This window comes from Nannobrachium achirus (assembly GCF_963921795.1).
Source record: "Nannobrachium achirus genome assembly, chromosome: 2".
Taxonomy (NCBI): domain Eukaryota; kingdom Metazoa; phylum Chordata; class Actinopteri; order Myctophiformes; family Myctophidae; genus Nannobrachium; species Nannobrachium achirus.
In genome coordinates, this window is record NC_137811.1 from 44,450,240 (window position 1) to 44,471,267 (window position 21,028).

General features: G+C 43.2%; 2 protein-coding genes across 2 annotated transcripts in view; one reads left to right on the forward strand and one right to left on the reverse strand.

Moving 5' to 3' along the window:
- Positions 1-8,116, reverse strand: part of scxa (scleraxis bHLH transcription factor a) — a gene marked incomplete at both ends in the record, with an annotated part of 17,260 nt that extends 9,144 nt beyond the window's left edge. Inside the window, 2 exons of the mRNA XM_080745182.1 lie at positions 6,960-7,176; positions 7,707-8,116. Of these exons, the coding sequence (XP_080601308.1) occupies positions 6,960-7,176; positions 7,707-8,116 (627 nt within the window). The remainder of the gene's footprint in view (positions 1-6,959; positions 7,177-7,706) is intronic.
- A 7,255-nt stretch (positions 8,117-15,371) lies between these two features.
- LOC308301271 (NADH dehydrogenase [ubiquinone] 1 beta subcomplex subunit 1-like) lies at positions 15,372-15,548 on the forward strand (the record flags this gene model as incomplete). Its single annotated transcript, XM_080745194.1, has 1 exon — positions 15,372-15,548. One exon carries the CDS (start codon positions 15,372-15,374, stop codon positions 15,546-15,548), a length of 177 nt encoding a protein of 58 aa, XP_080601320.1.
- Between the last annotated feature and the right edge of the window lie 5,480 nt (positions 15,549-21,028).

The window sequence follows — 21,028 nt, forward strand, 5'->3', positions numbered from 1 at the left end:
TATATATATATATATATATATATATATATTTTTTTTTTTTCTTCTTCTTTTTTTTCCTCATTGGTCAATTCCGACCTACAGTATGAGAGAATAGTTGTTTAGATGCCATCAGGGGCAAACAAAGTGCTGATAATCTACATTTGGAAATTGAATAAAATGTGACCTGGTCTGAATGAATCAAATAAGATCAGAACAACAGAGTTAACAAATGCTGAAGTCTATAGAAATGAATGCTAATATGCTTAAATAATGTGTTATTGTTATTTATGTAGCCTTTCATCGCCATCCCCGTTAACGTGGAATTCCACCTCTCTTCTGTAAGCCTCACTTGCACGCGGTAACCTTGTGTTAATGGCGGTATATTAATGTACTATTACGGTGTGCGTTTCAAAAATCGCGAATAGTTGGATTCAAAATAACGTCTTGATTGGGACCAGAGAGACGTGTCAGCCAAAGCAGTTTAAATGAGCTGTAATCATATAGCATTGCGGTGGTAGACCAGAGGCCAGGTAGCTGACATCAATACAGATGAGCAGGGGAAGAGAGGCCTAGAACAGGATGTGTAGATAAATCAAGCAGACAGCACAGGGATTTGAACAGCTCTAAGCACACCTCAATCCACAGTCCTCGGCCCTGTACATTTCATTCACAGATGTAGCTATCATCGTGGTCCCTCTCCTTACCACATGCAGGGGGCGTCACAAGGGGTAGGAAAGTGGGACTGAGTTACCAGGGCCCAAGGTGGAGGGGCCCTAGTAACTTTAGCTATTGAAAAATAGCAGATATACAAGCTCACAGCGCGGCACCGAGTGCCGCGCTGCGAGCTTGTAGATCTGCTATTTTTTGAAAAGTCGTGAAAATGTGCGCAAATCTTTGAATATACGTATGTATTTTTTAAGCGAACATTTGTAACTCTAATTTTGCTTCCGGGGGGGGGGGGGGTCCCTGGAACTAAATGTTTTGAGATGGGGGTCCGTGGCCAAATTCATATCATTTTGGAGGTCCTTCACATGAAAAAGTTTGAGCATCACTGACATGGAAACATGGGTTTCTTGCACACATTTTCACGATTTAAAAAAAATAGCAGATCTACAAGCGCCGCGCTGTGATCTTGTATATCTGCTATTTTTCAATAGTTAACATTCATGGGGGGGGCCTGCAGGGAATCCTTGTACCCAGGGCCCAGAATATGGTGTGACGCCCCTGACCACCACATGCATTCCATGCAGGCAGCCCTGTGTGCGCTGCTACGTACGGCTGCACTGTTACACCTTTGTGAAAAATGTTTAGCAGGTTGGGAATTTTAAAGATCACTCAGTCAGCGCTGGGTGTCAACTCTGTTATGTCATATTCATCTAATGGTACATCCACCGTGTCATCTGCAATATCGCAAGCACTTATAGACTGAATTATGGTTAAATGATATAATATCGTGTGCAGCAGTCACCGTAATCCTTTTGGTTTATACTCTTTTGGTTTGTTTTGTCATGGTGAGTGATGCTGTCTACATGCATGGCGGTGAGAAGGGAAATGAACATGCGTTTTTCTCTCACTTTTGCCTCTTTCCACATTGGAAAAGAATGTAATGGAGGGCTGCTGGTCTAAGCAATCTTGACAGCTGTGATGAACCTCAAATGGCCGTGAAAACATACAAAGCACACACAGCACCTGGGACAGAGTGGCTCATTTTACCTCGACGATTGTTTCCTCTCCGTAATCACCAGCGCCGATGCTGCCCTTACGCCCACTTCAGCATATAACCGCTTTTACGAGGAAAATTAAATGGTTTTCACCGAGTTCACTAGATCATACTTTTAACCATTTGAACTCCGGGTGAACTTGGTTCCCCTTCGGTTTGCCTATGAGTAACTTGGAATTTGTATTCTGTATACTTTATCCGCTGATTCTGTTTTTTTATTGTATTGTATTGAATCAAGCACTTCTATATTTAGATATTATAGTGCCCATAACCTCACCATTTACCACTTAAAGCCTGTATACGTCACTGACTGGGGTCCGACAAGGTCTTTCCTCCATGCCAAATATCTTTGCCGAAAATAGCTCATCTACAAGTTCCCAATAGGTTACAACGCAACACTTGTGAGCTTGTAGATCTTCAAACACAAGGGTTCATTTGATTAACAACTGGGAGCAAGTCACAAGCAAGTGTAAAAGATCACTTGAGGGAAATTCTGTTAATCTGGAGTAAAATGGCATTTTCAAAAACTGCCCAGATGAGAACATTTTGGTACAATATGTCCTAACCGAGTATTATTGATGATGCCATAAACCACAATATCGCAATGGAAAGGTGTAACCATAATAACAGTTAGGACCAAATGCAGTGAAATCATTATTTCTCCTCCACCCCATCCCTGACTTCTCTAACTATAGAGCATCGCAGCGGAAGTGGTTTACTGGTCCCACTAAAAAATCTCCCATTCATTTTCCCCATAGACTTTTACAAAAGTATTTATAACAATTATGTTAAGCCTAGAACCAAGCCATCCAGGATTGCAGTGAATCATGACCATACAACCTTTGATCCAATGTGAAAACATATTTTTATTAAATAATTAGATATACATGTAATAACTACCCTTTGTTTAGCGAAGTGTTTCAAAATGTCCTTTTCATAGAAACAAAGGTTTTATGGTCATGATCCACTGCAATCCTGGATGGCTTGGTTCTAGGCTTAACATAATTGGTATAAATATTTTCGTGAAAGTCTATGATTAAAATGAATGGGATGTTTTTTAGTGGGGGTGATAGTGCATGCACAAATCCACTCTAGCCCAGGTGCTGGACAAACGGCAATACAAGAGAAGGATAGAGTCCTTTATTGCTTCAACGTTTCGATCTTCTTCAGGAATAATTATTCCTGAAGAAGATCGAAACGTTGAAGCAATAAAGCAGAGATTGCGGACTCTATCCTGTTGCGGACTCTATCCTTCTCATGTGTTTTAGTGGGACCAGTAAACCACGCCCACTGCAATGCTCTATTCTCACCTATCCCACTCCCAGTTACTCCACCCTCTTTAGTTTACAAGCATACTCGCACATTTAATGATATAGAGTGTAGGTTTGTGATCACGCATACATCACTGCCACCCAGCAATATCATCACTATATATTTAATAAAATAAATAGTATAATACGGTTGTACTTATTTTGTTTATTCCTATGCTCCTCCCCCACATCCAACCCCCCCATGCTAACACAGTTTGTCTAGGTGTGTATGTCCTTCTGCGTTACCTTGTACAGTACTGCTATGTCCAAAACTATTGCTTTTCAGGAATGAAAAAAAAAAAAAAACTTGCCTTGTTCCAATAGTTATTATTTAGTCATTTAGCTCTTTTTAATACTTTTTATTGGTTAAATATTTCTAAAATCCCGCAGACAGACTTAACCACTTTTAATGCCTGTCATTCCAGGCAAAATGTTCAACCATAAAAAGTATAAAAGGGCAATAATTTATATATATATATATATATATATATATATATACACACACGCATAAAAAGATAAAATAATAAAATGGAGAGACATGGTTTCGGCCTGACAGAGACAGACGGTTATGATGCTCATCTCTTTTCTTGAGTTGCAAAACAAAGTTTGGAAAAAGAACGGCATTAAATTAAGCGTATAAGTCAAGAGACAGGGTGAAATGCCATAACATATACTGTAGATAGATTGCAACATGGAATCATATATGATCTGTATAACGTGACCATATGTCGTTCCACAGCCAAATCCCATCAATTCGGAAGTCTCTAGCGACATACCTACCTATTTGGCTGGGCCTTGGCTGCTACACTAGGTATGCATTTTCAGGTCTGAAGTATTGAGCCTACAGCAGCAGATTGTATTACACGGCTCTTACTGACAGCTTTGACCTCCACCAGACTGATCTATACTCAAAGACAGCGTGCTAGACGAGAAAGAGAGAGTGAGGGAGAGACAGGGTTGGGACAAAGAGGAGGGAGGGGGCAGGCAGACAGACAGACAGGCAGGCAGACAGACAGACAGACAGACAGACAGACAGACAGACAGACAGACAGACAGACAGACAGACAGACAGACAGACACACTGACTGACGAGGGATGGAGGGAAAGAGAGAGATGGAGAGGCAGAGAAAAGACAGAGAGAAAGATGAGGGAGGTAGAGAGAGAGAAAAGTCAGACAGAATGAGGAGGGAGATTACAGGAGATTGTGGGGCAAGAAAGGGCGAGAAACTAAAAGGAAAAACAATAGAGAAGAGAATGATTGGATCGAATGATGGAGTTCGAGGAAAGAACCGAAAGAGACGCGAAGGAAGATCAAGAGATTTGCGAAGAGTACGAGAGAAAGAGGGGGTCAAGCGGGCCGATGAAGGGAGCTGTATTGCAGGCCAGGGGTCCAGGGAGAAAGAGCTGGGTTTCAACACTACAGTAGAAAACGCTGGTTATCTCCCCAGCTGAGGTTGTCTGGGTTTTTGACACCAAGGAGGTCTAGGTTTTCACACTCAGAGATTCAGAGAGAGAACGAGAGAAGAGAAGGTGGGGGGGGGGGCACCATGGAGACTCTGCTTATCCCCCAGCTAAGGGGTCTCAGAGTTTAGACACTGGGAGGGTATTAGTTTTCACACACTGCTGGGGTAACGGGGGAGTCTGCCAGATGTCAGCTCCTCACCCATAAATCCTGCTAAATGGGCAGCCACTAGGTTTGTGGTGGGGTGGGTGGGGGGTATAAGGCCTACTGCGGAGTAAAAACTCACCTTTCTATCATCTCATGTACAGTGGTTGTCATTGTGGAAGGGCTGAAGTAAGTAGCTGAGATCGGGTTCAGTTCAATCAACAAAGAAATGTAAATACAACTGTAATTCATTTGCTACGATACCACATTCATCCTGGATGATCTCTCAGTTAGAATGGCTATGTTACGTATGTCGAACTCATTTTGATTTTTAAATATATCTACTTCTTCGGTTGTATATTCGATCATGAGGAAACTCAATCCAGCCAGGCCTGGAAGGACTCCTGCCTGCATCTGTACTGCATTAGTATTGCAGGAGTTTTCTGACCGGTTTCCCTCAGAGCATGCAGCAGTACTAGTGCAGCAGCAGTGTATGTGTAAGTGTGTATGTGTGCATGTGTGTATGTCAGAAATGAACATTAGTTCAGTGGCTACATCTGCATTGGTGGGAATATGAACCCATGTCCAATACACTGAGGCCGTTCTGACATGAAACTCCACACCTTGGTCAATGAAAGGAGGAATTGATCTGTTTGGATAACTTGGTTTCACTCCCTCTGAGGATGCTAGAATTCACAACTCCTAGGCCAGATCTTTTTTATTACTGTTGTGTTGAATGAAGACTGTGTTTCTCTGGACAGTCTTTGGTTGAAATCAGTCTCATAGTGAGACTGGGGCTTATATGAATTTTTTGAAATTATACATGTGGTTTTGGATGGCGGTGGTTCACAGGCCCCGGGGTCATAAAACTCACTAAACTTTTAGACTTTTTAAGATTAAACATTTTCCTGCCACATACTGTGAGTGTTTTTGAAGCTTGTTTGTCTAACAACTAAATGTTCATCTATTTATTTTACCATACAGTATGTTGTACTTTTGATCCTAAAGTTTGAGCTTTGAGGTCAGCTCTCATAGAGAAACACTTCTATTCACTGTTATATCCTGTAAGTTACACACAAACCCTCCTCCTGGCCACCTGCTCAACTAACCCCAACCCTTCACTCCAAACTCCCCCACTAAAGCCAACCCTCTATAGTACCATAACATGCAGTCCTTCACCCTCAAAGAGGACTTTAAGAAGGTTCCCCTTTAAACGTCCCTGAAGGCCAATCTGTTTTACAGGCAGTCACTGATCTGAGGTCAGCTTTAAACACTGGTCCCACCCCCAATGCCGTGGAAGAGTTTCCCCCAAATCATCACCACATTCTATGATCAGTTTCCTCCAAGTGGTGCTTGGTGAACTTTTACGTCTAACAAACCTTTGAAGGTAAAATAAGCTATCTCTGGGCCGGGCCGCCAACGTGATGGTCCGGGCACCCTAGGCTGCAATGCCAGCCTGACAGCGCTAGCGTGGTTCGAATCCCGTTCGTGACAACCTTTTGCTGCGTGTCACTCCCCATCTCTCTCCTCATTTCCTGTCAGTCTACTGTCCTATCAATACATGCATAAAAAGTAGGTCTCAAAAAATTTAAATAAAAAGCAATCTCATCCCAGATGCATTCCTTTTCAATGTTTTTATGGTCCTTCAGGTTCAACACAGCTGTCAGTTCAGGGAAACCAGACTTCAAGGGTGCCGTGCCCGACGGCCCATGGTTCTGAAGTACCAGTGGTCTGACACCACGCAATATACTGTAAATACCGTAAGCCTAAGCCTAAACCTAAACCTAACTCTAACCTAACATTTCTTCAAGATTATTGGGAGGTGGGAATAATGGGCTGTCTAATGGGCAGCCCCTGCTTCTATTCTATTCTATATTCAATTCTATCATTACATGTCGCAACTGTGTATAGATTGTGTGTTGAAATAATGTTTCTCTGACGTTCCTTTGATGGCTTATGGGAGAGTACACCCAAAAAATTACTTTTTCCTATCGATTACTCACCCCATGGAGACTTGAATTCATGGATAATTATAGTTTTTGTCACATTCCTAAGCCAATCATTTGATGACCAGCAGTGGTTTCCTATGGAGACACAATAACCTGCTTTGTTCCCTATGGATACACAAAGAGTCTCCTGAAATTATTGGCTTAGGAATAAAAAATAAAAAATAAATGATGGGGATGATCTATCCCTTTAACCTACATTATTGATTAAAGCGTTATGCTGTGGAGCTCTATGAAATAGTTGACCTGATTTAGTAGTAACACATACAGTATTATGATTGTGCTGTATCAGTCTTGTCTGCCTGTCAATCAATCTACAGTGTCTTTCATCCACTCACAATTTTCCTCTGGTTGCTGAGGCAGAAAGTGCAGATGTGTTTGGGCTGAGCCGATTGGTCAGCTCCTCGGCTGGGGGAGGAGTTCAGGTGGAAGAACGGCGGTGAGGGGGCGTGACAGGGCTGTCCGTCATGGAGCCCCTCGCCCAATAGCAACACGTTTCCCAGATGACTGATGTAGCTGCTGGCCAATCGTAACGTCTCGATCTTTGACAGCTTCCTATTAATCAAAATCGAAATAAGATTTATTGGTATCAAAATGACTGATGTACTGATCTACACATTCTCATCCCAAAAGGCATCACCTTTTGACAAATTATCAGTAGTGTTGTTATTGATAGAAAATTATGTTTTATTCCATAAACCAATACACATGAAATATTAGAAGAAATAAACACTGTAATATCTACTTTGCTTAGTACTCAAGTTATATAAATATTTATTGAGAATAAAAAGTTTATGTATACATAATATTTTATAAACAAACATGCAGATGTAGTGAACAGTTATGAGAATTCACCCCATATGTACATTTGACATCGTTTGTGTTCTTTCATTGTGACTGTTTATTTTATGTGCTATGTTTGTTTTAGAAAAATAGGGAAGCACTGTATAAGTATTTGATTTGAATTTAGAATAAAAGATATTTGAAACAAACATACAGATGTTAATCCATAACAGCACAGTGATTATACACCCTATCACAAAAGATAAAGTGTTGCTGCTTCCTCATCACATGCCGCTCTGTACCTGTCAGCAGGCTCAGTGGGGATGAGAGTGCGAAGAGCGGTGAAGGCCGTGTTGACAGAGTTGGTGCGGTCCCTCTCCCGTGCGTTGGCCGCGTTCCGCTGCCGGATCTCCCCGTTAGGTCCAATGATGGTGTTTGACTGGGGCCCCCCCAGGCGTATGCCGCCTCCAACTGCCCCTATTCCTGCACACTGCAGCTTCCTCTTCCTGTTCACCTTGATGTGAAAGGCAGACGGCGAGGAGGAGGAGGACAGGCGGAAGGCGGCCGAGTGAGAGGAGGAGGTGTTGGTGGTGCGCTCCTCGGAGCCCGAGCCCTCGCTCCCGTTCTCCTCGTCGTCCTCGGAGAGCAGGGCGATGTCGCCGTACAGATAGCGACCTGCGGGAGGTGCCGTGCGGAGCATGGCGAACGTCATTTTTCCAATGCAATGACAGTCAATGGTCTTCAGGTCTTCAGGCTTTCCTCCAAAGAAAAGCCCTTGATCTTGGGAATTTGCTGCTAATGTTTGCTGTCTGTGATAGGACCTTTGTTGAAAGGTTTCTAGAAGCTCTGACTCAAGATGTCCAAGGCAGATACTGGTTTATGTCCTCCTCCTGCCTTGAAGCTGAATCTCTTGAACTATAGGTGAGTCAGTGTGTAGAGCGATGAAGCCCTTAAAATACAGATCTGGGCTTTTCTTTGCCTTTCCTCACTCAGTTGTTAAGCTGTAGAGCTAATTACTGTAGTCAAGCACAAGTTCATCAACGAGCTGCTGTGCCACAGGTGGCTGCAGGTTCAAATCCCTTTGTGTGTCTCTCGTGGTTCAGACAATTGAAATTCTAACGACCAGTTGCTCTTTCAGTTAATCCTTTGGAAGAAAGCAAGATAAGTCATAATGCACAATGAAATGCCAGTTTAATTCTCCTTTTCTTTCTGTCTGTGTACCTCTGTGTGTCCTTTCTCTCTCTCTCTCTGTCTGTTTGCCTCAGTCCAAATTGCAGCAAATACTACTGTAGGTCTAGCAGTCTCCAGTGGCAATTTTCTGCCTGTGACTTTTCTCTTTCTCTGTGTCTAAGTGTCTATCTCTCCCTCTTGCTCCACTTTGCTCAGTTCCACGTGTGCCTGGTGTCTGAGTGTTTCCGTATGCCTCTGGTCTTATAGCTGGTGGGAGGGCCTAGGGGCTTCTCTGCCCCTCCCTTTGAGCTGTGTGGGTCCCAGGACTGCTGTCTAGAAGCAGGCTAGGGGGACCGGAGGCTAGAGGCGAACCATCGGCAGGAGGTTGTTTTGGCTGCTCAGTGCTCCCTAGTTTGTTTCAGGGGAAGTCCACCCTAAAACTGAACTTGCATAATGGATGACAACGGATGCATTTGATTTTTGTTGATCCAAGTTTCACATGGATCCCTTATATGCTGGGTTGATTCCAGACCATGAAATACAGTACACACTTGAATTTCAAAAAGTGCATTGTTATAAATGTGAATCCTCAGAAATTCACTTGTTGAATAAAGATTTTCCCGACAGCAATATTATTACTGTATGACCCTGGACAATGCATGTCAAGTCACAGACTGTAGTGTCAGAGGCTTTATTGGTATACATTCACTTTGTTTGTGTGTTTATCTGCCCCTCTTTGTCTGAAAAGGGGGGAGGGGGGGGGGGGAATACAACATCCAATACACGTACGACCCGAGGCTTTCAATATTTTAACACCAAGATCAAAGGATTAAGATATGACTTCTATTTTAGGGTAGATGTTTGTTTCATGGCTGCAAACCGATTTTTCTTTCCAGCCTTATTTGACAGCCCAGACATGGAGCAGTCTAGAGAGACAGGTCTGGGACTTGGTAAGGGGGAAGTGAGCCCACAGTACAAATCATGAGTGTTCCTTTAACTCTGGACTCTTTCTGGACAATTCTTACACCACTCTGGGAGTTAAATGAATATTTAGCATTGTACTGTGCTGCAATTGAGACTAATGTTGTTATGATGTTTTGTTCGGCCTTCCCATTACAGCAAGAAGCGGAGAGGTTTAGAGGAAGTCTTGAAATGTCCTCCATGCACACGCACGCACGCACACACACACACACACACACACACACACACACACACACACACACACACACACAGTGCTGTGTTGGTCCCGTGACAGAAGGTTTCAAGCCGGGCAGCTGCAGTGGGATGTTAGGGCAGGGCTTGTGGCTGGGGCCAGGGATATTTTTGACATGGTCAAAGCTTTGCATCTATAAAAGTTGTGACGTTGAGCTAGGGGTCTGAAACTCAACCTGATCGTCTGTACACACACACACACACACACACAGAGAAGCCACCCCATTCCCCCCCTCTTCCAGGGTTGTTTTTGCTACTTCAAATGGTCAAATTGTTGATCCAAAGTGTTTTGTTTTTGTTGTATAAATATATTTTAAGCATATATGATATACACTTAGTGCATAATTTGCTGTGAGTATATGCTTCATGCCTTGAACTTGAGATGTATTGAACTCAAGCTTTTAACTGTTTCACATCTTGAATGATTCATTTTTCTTTTTAACTTCCTGGAACCGAGTTTTTGCTTCTCAGAAATGTTGCCCTCAACTCTATATGTTTCTCTATTAAATATTCTATGGGGAACATATGACCACTGAGGATAGCCGAGTCCGTTAGGGAACTGTTTGGTGTTGATTTCACTGGCCTATCTCATTTAGATGAACGACTCAGGCTGGGCTCTTAGTGACAGAGGGTGCAGGGGTGGGGGGTTGATCTGCGCCAGGATGGTCAAAGGGGTTTATACTAAGGGGGCTGCTACTGTACTCTCTTTACACTCCCCGTAACAATCTGTCTTCCTCTCAAAGTGCAGGAAGAATTGGAAAAGACAGTAAGGGGAGTACACAAAGGAGGGAAGAAAGGAGAGAGTGGGAGAGAGGCAGTGGGAGACAGGACATGGAAGGAGAGAGCTGAAAACTAAAGAACAGCAATAAAAACTGCTGTCAACTTCTAATAAATACCTGAGAATGTATCTACCCCTCTATATACACATATAATATATAACGATAGCTGGAAACCAGACAAATCTGCCATTGCAAAAGAAATACAGACCTGCAGTGATATTTGTCTGGTCATGCCAGGCCAATATAGTGATAGCCTGGCCAGCCAGCCTCATACTGTGCATTCACTCACTCGTTCCTTCCCACAATATAAGTCTGGACTTTGGGCTATAGGCAGCTTGAAAAGTGGGCAGGAGTAATTGCCTTGACAGACAGACTCCTCTAACCAATCAGCGTAGCAAAACATCTCTCAGCCCGTCGGAAGAGCGGCAAACAAACACGCCTTTTCGGCCGATGAACTCCGCTAGCGTATGCTCCTGTTCCTTTTTAATTGTTGTAATTAATTCCAACTCTGAAATAACTTCACTTATTGCTTGTTTTATTGTTTCAGCGTTTACTGTTACACTTGTTGCATCGAGGGCAGCCATGTTGTTTTGAAAATGCTGCAGCAAGCATCTACGTCACCAACTACACATGGACCAATCAGGGGAAGCTTTTCACTTGTTGTGCGGACAGCAGTTAAAACAGTCACTGATTGGCCCCGATCATTTTCTGATCGGGGCCAATCAGTGACTGTGTTTCAAATTCTCATACTCGGTGCCTATCTGCTGATGTCCAGACCTCATACTGTGGGAAGGAGGAATGAGGGATGGCCCGCCAGGCTAATGTAGCGAGGCCTTGAGACATGTGAGGCGTGCCCAAGTAAGCCGCAATTTGAGTGAGTGCGCTTACTGAGCATCCCATGGCATCACGCGTCGAGTCGACTATCTATTTATCTACTGTATCTACGGTATCAATCTGTCTTGTCAAACATGCCTGAGTGAGCCGCTAGGCGAGCTCGTTCCATGCAGAGCAACCAATGGTCTTGTGCATTGAAGAGTACGTCTGAGTTGGCAAACAGTGGACATAATTAATACGTTATTATTTATTATCACACGTTTCATCATCCTTGCACACACACACGCAGGATGTCGTTGAGTGAAACAAAACGCTCCCCCCTGTATCCAAACCGACCAGATTCCTCTCTCATAAATTGTTGGAAAAAATATATTTCAACATGATTTGGAACAAGAGAGACATGTTTATCGAGATACTTCTCTTGTTGGCAAAAAGTGAAAAGAAAACAACAAAAGAAGAGACCATTAATTGTGAGACCTACAGCGGGATAGCAGCATCACTTCAGAGACTGCTGGTCTGTTGGTAAATGTCTATATAGTGTGTGTACATAGTACACATGTACAGTAAATCTACTGTATCTATCTACCTACACTGCACATTTGTGGTTCTGAACTATTAATACTCACTAGCTGGTGTGCCTTAGAGAAAGTGCAAGTTTGACAAATTGTTGAAAACCACTGTCAAACTAAATATTACAGACTAATTATGAGTTCATTTTAAAACTCGATTGACCTAAATCATTTTCCATTAGTTCTTTATACAGCGCCATATTCTGATATGTACATACATGGTCTCAGAGAGAGAGCGTTTCAGAGAACCGATAATTAGCTGTACCTTGGAATGTTGTCTTGTCTTACGTGTGCACAGCGGTCGAAGATTCAGAGCCACTGTGCTACTCAACTATGAGTCCTCTAACCCTCAATAATACATTATTGAAACCCCTAAACCGAGCTGCCACTGCCAGTATGCTTCTCAATGTGTAGGTTGGCAGCGGTAAGCTGCTGCTGAAAACTAATAGCACAATGAATAATCTGTTCAAGTTACACAATGTTACAGTCAGCATTCATCATACTGACTTTCTCTCTCTCTCTCTCTCTCTCTCTCTCTCTCTCTCTCTCTCTCTCTCTCTCTCTTTCATTCTGCCCCCCTTCTCTCTTTACTTTCTGTGCATGCTTGTCTCCGTCTATATATCTCTTACTCTCTCTCCCTCCCGATCCTCCCTCCATCCCCTCGCTCTTCATCTCACTGTTTATTCTGGGGTGCTGACAGTGTGAACGGAGGCCAACGGCAGTCACCGTGGTTGATTACAGACAGGAAGTGCTTGTGGTCAGGGTGAGAGAAGGGGAAGAAGTGAAATAGGGGAGTGGGCTTGTGCCAGGTGGTGATCAAACCTCGATTCCGTAAATGGAGCCACTGAACAGAAAGGATACGCTCGCCCTCTCCAGAACTTCCTCCACCCTGTTACGTTACGGGCACCTGGCGAGAAGGGCAGCGCGAGACAAAGACCAGGCGTCAGTGGCACGCAGTGACATCTCCCACCTATAGCAGGCCTCTTCAGTCTGCGTTGATGACCCTCTTCAAGAATCAGCTTTGATTCACAGGTTTACAGAAGTTTAAAAAGTGTGTGGAATTAGTTTTCACTAACATTATAAGAATGATTATAATAATTTATAACACTATTATAATTGCTATATTGATTTAGCATGAAAGGTTATAAGGTCTTACGTACATCATGGTTCTTTATAGCACATTGTTTAACAAGTTTTAAATAAACAAAACGGAGTGTAACAATATTGTGGCCTCTGTGTCCAATCTTGAACTATCAATAGAAGACAACAGTACAGTATGTCAACCCTAGATGGCTTTGCCTACAGTTCAACAATAAAAAATAAAAAGAATACAAAAACTAGTTTCATCTAAATAAATATAAACACATTATAGGGATAAATGATCATTTAGTAAATCATTCATTTAGTTGAAGCAGACAATAAGCCATCATAGAAATGTTATACACCATAACCACTCTCCATCCATTATGCTGAAAGCACCCTGATGTTCATAACATTATAACATTTAATGCAAAAGGGGTAGAGCAATTATGATTACTGGCTATATTAAGTATTAGAACCATACTTATAATGCAACTCTTAGCCACTCTTACAATGTAAAGTACTATGCAATATATTATGAAGGTATAACGCATTATACTGTATGAGCTTCATAGAAAATGTTTTACGCCTGATCGTGTATAAAAACTAAATTTGAGTATCTTTTTGCTCGTGTACACCAAGACGGAACCAGGATCACTCACTGTGGTCCGTCATTATAGACTCATAGACATGCATTAGCATGATCTCTCCGTCATTTGCATATCTCCCAGGAGCCTGTGGCTGCTCTAACACAGTATCCCTTTCTCTATGAATGGCTGCCTGCAGGCCAGAAAACATTTGACTTGGGCTATAATGTAGACTCTGCTATTTCCATAATTACACATATGGCTGCCGTTTCCCTAAAAATGTTGTTAGAAAAGGAAATAGTTACATTGTATTACAAGTGGAATTTGAATAAAACAACATAGAATATGGACCTTGCCAATGACAGATTCATCACATCGTCAAGTTTAGTCAAGTCCATTTGTATATAGCGAATTCCATACGACAAGCATAGACTCTCAGTGTGCTACAACATTTTAATAAAATCACATCTAATGTGAAGTGAGCAGTGCTATTCATGAGTTAATTTCATTAAGCGTCCTGCAAAGCTTGGCCAATGTGATCCTGAGCGTACAACAAACTTAGAGCGCTTTGTGCCAGCATGCAGGCCAGATGTGGGCCACGCTTCGGGACGCTTCGTACCGAACAAAGCCAGATTGGAGCTTAGCTCCTTCCAGTAGCACAGCTCAAAAACAAAACTTCTAAAATATTTTCTCATTATCCACATGCTTTAAGCCTAACTACAATGTTCTGTATAAGGTGATTATGTTGTTAGCCCGCTTTTAAAAGACACTTTTGTAGCAATGTATTCATGTGGTCAGTTTATGACGTCAGACATTGATGATGTATCTGTGACATATGACACCATTGAGTTTCAGTTATTAAATGAAAGTTAAATAAAACACAGTGGAACGTATTTGTGGAGATACCTCCTTGGCCTGCACTAGTATGTGCACAAGAAATGTTGCTAGTGAAGAGAAAAGCGGGGTGATGTGTTCAAACCTTTTGGTTTCAGTTAACATTCTGGCTGCAGCACTGTGAGCTAGAGTTAAAGGACAACTCTTTTTCAACCTATCTTCATATAGGCTACTTGGTCCTCCTTACCAATGCTCATGACAAAATGGCACAATTTCTTTGGGACTGTGTCTCATAGGAGAGATTGTGACATCATCGTTAGTTTTTCATTTTCTTTTTTCAAAGATTATAATATTTGTGTCTAGCCACTCCAATACATGGCTCATTGGATTGAGGTAGTTTGCTGAAACAGACACATATAACTGTCAAAAAAATATAGGTCTGAGTGCAAGAATATCAGCATCACAGACTCTACATTCGGGCATGGCTGACCTTGGAGCTCCATACATGGTTAAAACTTAAGACTGACTGACTCATTGTTACATCATTGAGATTTCGTCATAACACCTTTGGGATATATAATTTCTAGGACTCTTAACCTAACCACCACAACAAACTCCGCCAGATCTAAGCCTTTATCTCCTGCATAATACAGGATACCAACAGTATCTTCCTCAACACTCTGCATGCTCTTCCAGATTCCAGCCCCTACCTCAACTTCTGCTGCTTGTCACAAAGATATCCTTGTACTGTAATTGTACGGCGCAGATATCTGTGGTTATTAATTTCTAACCATAGTTATTACAAGTTAATTAGACAGCCATTTTCTTTCAGTAGTATTTTACATCCTACAAAATCAATTTGGCATCGCATCTGTTGTTTTGTTTGTATGTGTTAGGTAGCCATGGTGAACTTTGTGGCACTCGCTCGTGAGCATTGGATGAACATACTGGTGCCCATGGGATTTGTCATCGGATGGTACATGGATAGACAGCAGGACCAGAAACTAACGGCTTTCAGGAACAAGAGTGCTTTGTACGGAAGGGAGCTGAAGCCTGGAGAAGAATATACCTGGAAGTAGACGAGAGCCAGAGGCTGTCGCTGGAACATATCATCCTCTATCACCTTCTGTCGTCATATAAAAAGAAAAGAAAACAGAATATAACTAGAACTGCACCCAGTCGAGCTGCCAACTTGGATCTTGTGCACAAGTAGGCCATGTATGGCATACCGGTACTTGTGCCAACTTGTGTCTTGTGCACAAGTAGGCCATGTATGGCCTACAGAGCAGAGTTCACCATGAGGAGCGCTCACCACTGGCATCACCACTTGCGATGCCAGTGGCATCACCAGGACTGCTGGTCCCTCATTGGCTGTTAATGATGACGTTGCCAGAAATGCTGGTCCCTGATTGGGCTACAGGCTTAAACAGACACACCAGCATACGTAGATTACGTACTTATGTACATACACAGCCGAACGCAGTACTTGCACGTTTTGCTGGCGCAAATAAATAGACTGCGCTCTGCCGAGTAGCCAACTTTTGCCTTGTGCACTCGTGGCCATGTATGGCCTACTTGTGCGACAGCAGAGCGCGCCTTGTTATTTATATTTCAGGTCGCACTTGTTGCACGTCACCAAGAATGCTGGTCCCTGATTGGCCTACAGGCGTAAACACAAACAGATATGCCACAGATAAGCCACCGAACGCAGTACTTGCGCACTCTGCTGGCGCAAGTAATAAAGAAAGAACGAAGCAAGGTCTTTGGTTACAGTAGGTCCTATCCGGACACCACGTTGTGTGAGTTCAATAACAACTCTGACCAGGGCAAACTGCTGTACTGTGGTTCAAAATCAGACTGATAAACATCCAACAAATTGTTGTGTGACCAATACAAATTGTTATACAAACATTTCAAGAATTCGTCCCAGGAATGTCGTTCTCAAAAAGAAATGGATCATAATTACTCCTTTTCAACAACTGTGTTATAATGGCATGTTTGAGATCTGTGGGTAAGATTCCAGAGAGTACTAGGGAGAAACTAGAAAGACGTGTGTGTGGTTGCTGTGACATGAGTCACACAAATATCTCTGTTTCTGTCAGTCCTTGTCCCTATTTAAGCGGTGCTAACCATTCCGACCTTGTACCTTCTTCTTCTTCTTTCGTGTATCATCATCCTTGATGATTGGTTGACGACATTTTATTTCACAAGATTTCTTGTTACTTAGGGGAGGCCTTGGGGCTGGCTGTCGTCTTCTCCCCTTGCTGACGTCGGTTATGCCCATAACAGTTTATGGAGATCCCTGATGTCATCAATATTAAGCCTATATCTTGGAATGCCCATATATGGACATAATATATGGTTTCATGTGGTCTATGATGTCATACATTACATCTATGATGTCCGTCATCTCCATATTTGGGAAAAGTTTAATTTAAAATAAAGTCAATGGAGAAAATGTATTCACAAATAGATTTATATAAACTAGTAAGACGCCTCAGGGCGACATGCGACTTCGCCCTAAAGGGCGAGGTCACGCCAATTCTCGGCCATCTGTATTATGGACTTAATATCAACATTTTCGGGGAAGGTAGGGTGTAAATCAGAGTAAAGCAGGCTCTTGGGCCAGTTAAGGCCTGGGATTGATGACATCAGAAATCACCATATATTGGCCTAAAAGGGATTTTGTTTCTGGGAATGCCCATACATGGACTTTTTATTTCTCTGAATAGTCTGTGTCGCCCCGATCCGCCCAATTAATCCTGGTCCATACGTGGCTATCCATTTGAAAGATAGAGGCCCTCGCGTCAACCTCACGTCCAGCTCCTCGTGTTTTTACCAGCTGGTCTACAGATGGTCAGCCACCTAGCCGCCACAGTATGCCAAAAATCTTTACCATATTTGGTAAATAATTCAAGTGTGAATGTATATACCAGTAAGACTCCCTAATCGGGAGGTAAGCGACCGTCAGGTCACATGTAAAAGAGGGCTGTAAGTGGCATTGGTTCCTGAGTGTAGGGGGATGTGTGTGGCAAATGTATTGTTCAAGGGTTTTCCCATTGGATGACATCACTGTGTGTTTTCTCAAGGATTTTCCCATTGGATGACGTCAGTGCAGACACGCGGATGCAGACACGCAGAGACGTAGATTTCCCTAATTTATAGATATAGAAGAGATAGATAGAAGATATGTATACATATACATACATATATTGTATGCCCATACATGGAGATCCCTATCTGAACCAGCCACACAGATATGGGCCATGTCTTGGCCATCTGGCCAGTGACATATGGCCCAAGTGCGTGCCACCCAAACTGTGGGAGGAGTGGTGCGGAAAAATAAAGTGTATCTAGGAACGTGAAAGATGGATGAAATAAAGTCGGCCTAATAGTACTATAGTCTGTTTGCCCTGCAGGCGCACCTACACTAATTAACTTTTTCGGACATAATCAATTATATCAACATAATCACTGAAGCTGCATTTGATAATGAAAACCAATGTATACCAGAAAAGAGCAAAACAAGTCATGGTAATTATACAACACTTTATGTGGACTTGTAATTGACAATGTACAACAAGTATTGAAAATAGCATTACGCAAGCTCACAATGCGGCCCGAAGCGAGGCGTTGTGAGCTCATAGAACTGACATTTTCACTAGTTTGGGTCCCGGGCAAACGACTAATTTCTCTTTTGGGTCTCAAGTTAAAAAGTTTGGGAGGCACAGTTCTACAGTATCGTTCTTAACATTACTGACTGTTCTTCCACCACCTTTGAGAAAGTGCATTTTTTGAAGTGTTTTATCAGATTTCCACATTCTCCTCAGTGGCCTCACAACAGGACTAAAGCATTCAGGTAAGAAATTCGGCACTTTAACTTTAAGTTATGATTCAAGAGTCAGGCACATTACGTTTTTATGTTCCACACCCTCAAGATAAATGGCTAAACTGATTAAACAAACCATTACTGTATTATGAAGATGATTAGGGTTCAAACAAAGATCTGTTCATTAACCAACGTCTTCGTCCGAACTGTGGTGACATCATAGATGAAATAGATGGTTTTGCTCTGTTTTTTTAACAACTCACATCCACTGACTAATACTGACCGGGTGTACCCATTACACCCCGAGTGGGCAAATGTAAACAAATGGTAAGGGTCCATTTGTTTACATTTTGCACTCTCTCAGAGTTAAACGAACTCTGAAGATTTTACCATGTACTGATTGGACAAATCCTAGGGTGTATTAGTAGCATATTCAGTATGTGGATTCTAAAATTGAATGGTGTTCCCCTTTAAAGAGGCAGCAGCAGAAGCCCGGTCGGTAGTAGAACGCCATCTGATAGTCATTACCCCTCCTCTCTCCTCCTCCTCCTCTTCTCCCTCTCTCGCTATCCCTTCCTTCCCTTCGCTCAGACGTAGTATTCATTATTCTGATGAAAAACACCCCACAGCCTTAGCCAGTCCCCTGGCCTCACACACACACACACACACACACACACACACACACACACACACACACACACACACGCGCGCACACACGCACACGCACACGCACACGCACACACGACATCCATCCATACGCATGAAAAGGCACACAGAGACGCACAACCCCCTGGTCTCAGCCCAGCTGAACCATTCTGGCGCGGGTCAGGAATCTGTCAAAACTCGGAAGCAGGTTTTTTGGACCCAGTGCGTAGGTACCACAGAGCAGCACACATCTACAAGACAGAGAGAGGGGAAGAGAAGACGACACATAGAGAGAGAGAGAGAGAGAGAGAGACTCCAAGGCATAATCAACTTAGCTATTTATCGCAGACCTTGGATGCTCATTCGTACACCCCGTGCTGAAAGTGAGAGTGGGAGGGGACCGGGGGGATAAAGGGGCTCGTTATGATGCCACCGAGCAGACGTCTGGACTGGAGAGAGAGAGGGTCATTACCAAAAAAAAAAGAAAGAACTGTCTGCTGTCCTCACACCGAGGGGAGAAGAAGGAAAGGGGGGGGGGGGGGGGGGGGGGGGGGGGGCAGGAAGAGAACTGAGAAGAATATAGGGATAAGTGGAAGAGAAGTAAAGCGAGGGAAAGGGAAACAGGGGGGCTAGAAGAGATGGAGGGAGTCGAGGGAGGGAGAATGGAATGGAAGCAGGAGGAGGGGGGGGGGGGGGGGTCGGAAGTGTTGGCCCCAAAACCGAAACACCCCCTGTTACCCCCACCCAGCCCCCCCACCCGACCACTCCGCCCCCGTTGAGCCCCGGTCCACAGACCCCACTCCGAATTCAACCAGCCCCAATTTCTGTCCTCTGCCCAGGCAGCCACACTCCACACTGTTTCCCAAGAGAACCAGACTCTGTACAGCTGCCTTATTAAACCGAGAGAGAGAAAGATATTGAGAGAGAGAGAGAGAGAGAGAGAGAGAGAGAGAGAGAGAGAGAGAGAGAGAGAGAGAGAGAGAGAGAGTTAAGGATTGAGAGGAGAGAGGGAGGTCACACAACTGGAAGACATCAGATGAAGCCGTGGTGCTCGTTCTCTTAGTTTTTCCGTTCATATCCCGTTTTATGATGGAGTTTCTCACAAACACGCTCGTGGTGCACCGAGTTCAAACACATAGTAAAAAAGCCATTGTTTGATTCGACATCCCTCGGAACATTGTAAAATAATGAAACAAATGCTGGAGAATTAAAAGTCTGCGTGACTTTTTATCTCATTTGTCTGATTTTTTTGTCTTCGAGCTGTCCTCGTCAGGGCCACACTCTCTAAGCCAGATCGTTGTCCTCTTCTTTGTTCGACTCGGAGCGGCGCTCGTGTGAACATTATGAGGTAATACAAAAGATATAAAGGGATGAACATCTGCTGGTTCCTCTGATATAGCCATGCTGGCTTTTTAATTTTCCTCTTTTTATGCTGTGGTTTCTCTGAGTAGTAGTATATCGTTTTAACTTTTTTTTTATTAATCCAAGGAAGGGATTCACTCTTTTATTGCACCGCCCATGCATCACAATCATATAGTCACTATTCACAGACCCGAACCTTCAGAGTCTGCTGCAGGCCACCGAGCTGCTTCACTTGAGAAACGTGTGGTTAAGTGCCTTGCTCAAGGGCATATCACAGTTTTTTGTTTGTTTTTTCAAGATATGTTTTGGGCTTTTTGCCTTTATTGATAGTATAAGAAACAGGCAGAGAGAGATCGGAGAGTGGCATGCACCAAAGGCCGTCGGAATCGGGACTCGAACCCGCGACGTGCTGTCAGGCATCAGAACCTATGTGGTATGTGCCTGGACCGCTATGCCAGCGGGCGCCCCTCAACAGTTGTTATTGAAGGTCGGGATGTTAGCTCATGCACGTTTCCTTCTCAAAGATTTTCCACGACAGGCAACTTTGCTTTCCTTTCAAATCGCTACCGTCATCACAACATATTGAACTGATCTCAGCTCTTTTCTACAGCATCAGTGTATGTATCACTGTGGACAACTGTTTTGATTCTAGTCTACCTCAGCAGCTGACATTCACCGTAGGAATGTATGAATCATACAGAATATGACAAACGCTTTGCTGTT